The sequence below is a fragment of the Limulus polyphemus genome, unplaced genomic scaffold, assembly GCF_000517525.1.
Source record: "Limulus polyphemus unplaced genomic scaffold, Limulus_polyphemus-2.1.2 Scaffold649, whole genome shotgun sequence".
In the NCBI taxonomy this organism is placed as follows: Eukaryota; Metazoa; Arthropoda; class Merostomata; order Xiphosura; family Limulidae; genus Limulus; species Limulus polyphemus.
Window position 1 is genome coordinate 418978 of NW_013666259.1, and position 7064 is coordinate 426041.

General features: G+C 29.9%; 1 protein-coding gene across 1 annotated transcript in view; it reads right to left on the reverse strand.

The window, feature by feature from the left end:
* Positions 1-472: 472 nt before the first annotated feature.
* The window catches only part of LOC106459702 (GMP synthase [glutamine-hydrolyzing]-like), a 29235-nt gene continuing 22643 nt past the window's right edge, over positions 473-7064 (reverse strand). Inside the window, exons 11-15 of the mRNA XM_013919349.2 lie at positions 6044-6159; positions 4651-4776; positions 4023-4141; positions 2891-3194; positions 473-2350 (exon numbers count right to left, since the gene is read on the reverse strand). Coding sequence (XP_013774803.1) covers positions 2249-2350; positions 2891-3194; positions 4023-4141; positions 4651-4776; positions 6044-6159 — 767 coding nt within the window. The 3' untranslated portion in view covers positions 473-2248. The remainder of the gene's footprint in view (positions 2351-2890; positions 3195-4022; positions 4142-4650; positions 4777-6043; positions 6160-7064) is intronic.

Below are 7064 nucleotides of genomic sequence, written 5' to 3' on the forward strand. Positions count from 1 at the left end.
TAAGCTCTTCAACTAACACACAAACCTTGAAGTATGAGCAGAAACAAATCTTGAACTTCTATCAAAAATTGAGATTAAATTTGTTTGCAGAGTAGTCAGTAAAACTAACAATGATTAAAAAAAAATGTAATTATTTCATGAAAGATGAGTTCTAAGCAGATGGGTAATTAACAAGTCAGCACATAATGAGATTAATGTAGATCAAGAAACAACACAGTCTGATCGAGGTAATGTAGAAAAACGGACTTTTATGATAATATCACAGATGGACACCTTGACATTTACACAGTAAAAAAAAGTGAATACATAAATATATTCAGATAAATTAGCTATTAAAGAAAGAGGGAGAGAGAGGTTAAGTAATTTAACATATTTATTTTCTTGCAGCTCAAGTATGTTGAGTTCCTACTTGCTGTAATTTTTTAATGGAAAATAATTTTTTAGGCTTATAATATTAACGATAAGGAGAAAGTTTTTTTTTTTCCAATTAAAAACAAATCACCTTTTCTTTACAGTTGCTGCTTCAGATGCTGGACAAACACTAACATTTACTATAACCACACAATCAACATAAGCTGTCTCGCAGCTCACACTCATCTAGTTCGAATGCTAACCTTAGTGACTGAATCACAGTAAACTTGTAGATTCAAAGAAACTCTCTCTTGTTCCTTCTGAACATTTATATAAAAAAAAACAACCTGTTATTTCTATACAACAGTTATTGGTACCTGTTCTTGTATCTGTAACTGAAAAGCCTACAGCAAACCATAATTTAGAACAATCTTGGTTCATACGCGTTGTATCTTTTATCCAATGTAAGATCTAAAAGTATTTTAGAATTTAACATATATTTTCTAATTTATATTAGTCTTTAAGACCTACACTTATAAAATCAATATCATCAAAATGCTGATTGAAAAACTTCACTTGGATTTTAAAATCTAAACTTTCCAGGTGAATTATGTTGTAATTTTTGTCCATATTTCATTGCTGAAGACTAATATTTTATATTGGAGATAACTTTGAAATGAATTTCAAATCCAGATAAGCAATCAAGAAGAAGAAAAAAAAAATTACAAAACATTAATCCATCTCATGAGTCTCAAAAATTAACAAAATCTACAAAATTTTTAATCTGGTAAGAATTTTCACTTCTGTTTAACGTTCGCTAAAGCTTAGTTTAACGCTAGCCGAGATAAAAATTTGATGGAATTGAAATTAATCTTTTCAGAGTTCCAAACACAGTTGTATTAGTTAGCTTGTAATCTTTGTTTTGTAAACAATCTTCTGCAGTCCAAATAAAGGCTTACCTTAAAAACAGATATGAAATGTAATAAAATAAATTTCTCTGAGGGCATTATTCCCATGTCATTTTATACTATCAAAACAGAAATCAAATATAAAACATTAATTTGTTCTTTTTACTTTCAATGATTTACTGAAAAATTAGTAATAATTAAGCTTTTGAAAGGATACTTTCTTTCTAATTACCAACTTAAAGCAACTTTGAACTAAGTTGTATATACCACCAGCTTGAAATGTTAATTACTGCTCTTTCCATGTCCAGAGAAGTACATTTTTTTGTCAAGTCAACTGTACTTGCTTTCAAACATTTGTTTCTGACTTCAAATACGTATTTCAAAGATTATACAAACACAAGTCTATATCTGTACTTTATTATTCTATTTGTCTACTTTTTCAAATAACTGACATAACATATTGATAAAAAAAGACACATTCAGACAACATGAGAACCCCCCCCCCCTTCTCACCCAAAGCAAGTTTCTCTCCCTCAAGAATTATTTCAATATTTACAAGATAGTTTTTCTTAAAAGCAATTATGATTCTATAAATACACCTTTTCATTCTTGAGCTGAATAGTTTTGATTAAGTTAAAAAGCTTTATTTTGTCAGGAGCCATTATTTCAAACCATTACAACACATCCTTTTCATATTACTTCAAACCTTCATTTCTCAGTTTTTTAACAAAATAAAATTTTAGTTAATATTTATATAAATGAAACTAACTGTAACTACAATTAAATTTTGTCACTTTTTTTTTTTTTTTAGAAAAACCCCTAAAATAAAATCTCCACTTTCAAAATTTCATGTATTACAGCCAAAACATTAAACAAATTAGCAATTATTCCAAGTTGTATCTCTTTAGAGCAACAGTAAATCCCCATCTCATTCCACATGTCTGTGCACCTAATTTTAGGATACTCTGTTATACACTAATTTAACGTAATCACTCCCATTCTGTCATCCCAGGAGGTCTGGGTGTAAGGTCATAGAGGACCCGAGACACACCTGGAACTGCTTGTATTTCAGCTACCATCTTATTCATAACCTGAAATAAAAAGTTAAGCTTAGATTTAGGTATAAATATAATAAAAAAAATCACCATCCTCCACTAAAAAATTAGCTAAACATTTTTCAAGAATTTTTTTTAATCGCGAAAGGTCATAACTATGACCTTAAAGATCTCCACATGGTAATGCTTTCTGCAAGTGATTTTGATCAAGACAATTATTAATCATATTATCAAGTATCTGTTTGATATTAGATCACTAACTAGTCGTTTATTTACCCATCAGTTATTTAAAAAGAAAAAATGATGAACATAACAGCTGAGTCAAAATAAAATGTAGGTAAGTAAAAAACGACCTTGTTTTTTTTTTTGAAAGAATTGTAATCTTTACTTCTTTACGACAAAATAAGCTGAAGTAAGTATATTCATAGAATTTATTTAAGTATCAAAAGCACAAGGTAGATTTTGTATGGTTCATTTTTCACTGTGTATCTTGGCAAAGGGATAAATGAGAAAAATGTAAAATACAAAAACTGCCCAAACAGGGTATGTTTATTGTATTTATATATTGTCACTCACCTCCAGGGACAAATGTTTATCAGGTGTGGCTGGAATCCCCATCATATAATTGTGTGTTATGAAAGTCCGGATCACAACTGACCGTTGACAAGATGGCTGCCTTGAGACAACATCACGGTCAAAATGAACGGGAATGAGAATAACAGTCATCTGAGAAATTTTATTATAGTAGCCACTAGAATGCAGTATGTTCTGTGCCAAAAAATCAGCTTGTCGTAAAGTACTTAAAACCCCTGTGGTAAGGAAGGTTGGAGTGATATCCTGCACAGGAAACTGGACTGCATCTCCACATATGTATACAACTCTATGAAAAAAACATTCTATTATCATAAAGAATTCTGCATTCTTTGTATATAAGAAATTAGGTAACACATAGCTGAATAGCGCATACAAAAAACAAAGTCTACCACATACAGTACTCGTTACTAGGTGGACTTATAAGACAAGAAACAAAAACAAGTGAAAAAAACTGTTTTTGAAAAGTTGCTTGTTTGTACAATAAAAAATGTAGTTCAAAGTCTATAATCACCTCTAATAAACATCTATAATAACCTCAGATACCTGAATAGATGTTTTCGTACTTGTTTTCATTTCTTTTTCTGTAAGAGGAAATAACACCTCAAGATGCCATATAGTTAAAATGTAGCACTTACAGGTGCTGTGGTATAGAGAGGAGGGAAGGTGTTTTCTCTAATTCATCGGGTGCATAAGCTCTGGCAGACTTGTATAAATTCTAAACTAGCTAAACCCAACTCTACACTAGACCAATGAAGGAGAATGAAAATTCACTGTTTTATTACCCGGGAGAGGACCAAAGGCACAAGGAGGACTATTTGCACTAACTCCCTAATTTTGAAATGACACTAGAGAGACAACAGTTAAGGTTAATGACAAAATGCAGTCTGATCTAGGGAACTGCTTAACTGCTATTCCCCAAGAAAATGTAGCCCATTTTAAATGGCACGATGTACCTGCCACTATCTCAAACAAAATTATTCTTTACATATTTTCACACACCAGGAAAAAGTAAAATTTGTGTAGTGAACTCATGAGGATACAAAGATGTTTTCAAATATTTATAAATAAGCTTATTTGTTCTATCAAAGCAGTTTGTAGAAATAGTGACGGTTACCTGTTAATATTATGGGAAATCCTCGGAATAAGTTTTGCTAATTCCATTATATCTTCCCAATTTCTTGGTTCTTTGTTACTTGAAAGGCCCAGTGCATAACTGTATGTTCGTTTTCCATTCTGAAGAGGTTAGCATAATATAAAAAGTCAGCATTGGCTGTAAAAATCACAGATTAGATCCTACTCTTAAATTCTATCAATATTTTAAAACTTCCTTTTATAATATTTGATATTTTCCCTTCTTCAGCTTACACTACTTTATGAGAAATTAATCAAAATCACTTGTTTATGAGTCTAAACATAAAATCTGTCACAATTTAAAGTAATTTTTTATACAGTCATTAACTACCAAGTCTTTGGATTTTGAGTAAAACCGTAAGCTATTTAATTTTTTTTTTGGTAATGACAAGTACAAACAATAAAATGTTTATTTAAATTTTTATGATTTACCCTTCACGTTTCTTTTACATGCAAATTTGTGAAAAACAAAACCTAGTAAATTTTATCGATACGTGCTTCATCTCTTTAATATTGTCAGAGTTACCAAGACAAAACTGTAATTGAAACCTGTGTTAGTATTTAATTAATTTTTTTCCTTATCATTGCTAGAATAAAATAAATTGGTTTACCTGAACTCCTACACTTTGAATGGGTATGAGTGTAGTTGTCAGCTCGTATTCCCGAGACACTTTAATTAAAAAAAATTGCTCCTCCTCATTTGTAGTATTTTGTACACGATTAATGAGAGCATGTTTCTAGAAAAAAAATAAAAAAATATTCAAGCTTATTTGTGATTTGCCACAAGTAATACTATTAGTAGTGAATCTCTACCACATAACAATACATCTTATCTCAAACCATTAAGAATTTTTTTCATGTAGTGACCATGACATATCTGGCTACAGGTCATGTTCCACACAAAAATGTGTCTTGGTGGTCATCATTATAAACATAAGGCTATAATGACATCACAAAATAGAGTATTTTTCATGTGATTATATAAGGAATTACTGAATTAGGTTTAAATTGTCCAGTGATATTTTCTGTAATGTTAGTGATTAGCACAGTTTGTTTAAAGCTATTCAAAGGTTATTTGCACTAACTGTTCCAAATTTTAAAGTGATAGAGGGAAGGCAGCAAGTCAACAGTCAACTCTTTACCAATGAATAGTGGGATTGACCATTGCATTATAATGTCTCCATGACTGAAAGAGCAAGTATGACTGGTGCGGGAATTCAATCTCGGGACCCGCAGATTGCAAGTCGATTACCCTAACCACCAAACCATGCCAAGCCCATTAAATAAGTAATGGAGAGAAAACACTACTAAAATTGTAGTAGTAACAAAGATTTTTTAAGAACTGAAAAGAAAGCTTTATTTCTTAGGGTTTTTATTCGTACAAAAATTCTTAATTATTTCTTATAGCACCTTGATCTGTACCTATAATTAAGGCTTATCCTTAACAGAAGAGAAATAAAAAATTAAATTCAAACATTTTCTTGGCTACAATTTCCACAGCCCTTTTAAACTGTTTTATAATGTGCTAATCCAAGATTCTTCTATTGACAGTACTTGGAATAATGTGCCTATTACAAATTTAGTTTATTCAACCACCATTATATTCTTTATAAGTACTATACACAACAAACTTAAGTATCAATCTAAAAATAAAGTATAATAGTGAAATTTTAAGATCTATTAATAGAACCAGTAGGATAAAAACTGTTCTTTTGATATGCAATCTTAAACAGTTGTTAAATTCAAATTACAAAACTTTTTATTTTATCCTGTTAGTTGCTGCAAGTATAACCGCTTTTTTTTTGTTTTTTTTTTTAAACGGTAAAATTAAGTTGTAAACAAACAAACACCATTATCATGATCTTTCTTCAAATTGTGCATTTTCACAGTGTGAAGTTAAACACTTAAGATATGTGACAATTATATAACTTAAAAAGAAGAGATTTAATAATGAAATTAATAGTGTTAATTTTTTGTTAAATCAAAATTAGACGTTTTACTCACTTTTTCAAGAGCATTACCATAATTTACAATAACCTTAGCTAAAACACTAGTTTCTGAAAAATCCTTCTCCATGTAAGTATCTTCTGCACATATAACACGAATAGCTAGACCTGGACCTGTAGAAAAATAAAGATGCGTGAGATAGATTAATCTTTTTTGCATTGGTTTTTGAGCTTTTATATGCATAAAAATGGGTTCAACGAGCAGAATGCAAGTTAACCCTAACCCTCTATTATATGCATTACAAAAGTAATGTGGAAAAATGTTTTCTTTGAATGTATTACTTAAGTAGATCTATACTGCACAATTATGTTTTTGTGAAATATAATTTGGAAAGTTATAAATGGGTACGTTACTTGGATGTAACATTGTTCAGTTGAGGAACCAACAAAAATAACTACATGGTTTATTTAGACTGTTACCTGGAAGTATTAGCATTTAACTTAACATAATTTAAGTATTTGTATGTATATTACGAAACAGAGATACAATTATGATGTTGTGACATTAAACTGTAGAATAAAAAGTTAATTTAATAAATCAAGCAACAACTTGTATTTATCCAAGTGATTTGTGTATCCAATATTGTACTGGAGAACTTTATTTATTACTGGAGAGTTTTAGCAAAATGTTTAGACTGAAGTATAGTAACTGAGTCAAGTCCATGAATTAATTTTTTAGGATACCTGTGAAATTTTTAATCCATCAATCAAGCATATATTATTTGTTAATTATAATTAGAATTTACATTTATTCAAAAAACAGTTTCTAGGAAAACTTTCTTTACTACTGTTGGTAGTATGATGTAGTTAGGTTGATTACATTTTAGCATTAATAGTTCCTCTTATTGGCCAATGAATTAAAACTTTACATGAAAGTGACGAAGAAATCAGAAGAACATTAGAGAGAATCATCCAGTGTTTGTCACATGTTGTTTAGAAGAAACCTGTGGTTAGAAAACTTTATATATTCTATTGTAGTTAAGTTTCAGATAAAGCTTGAAAATAGCAAATAAAGATTT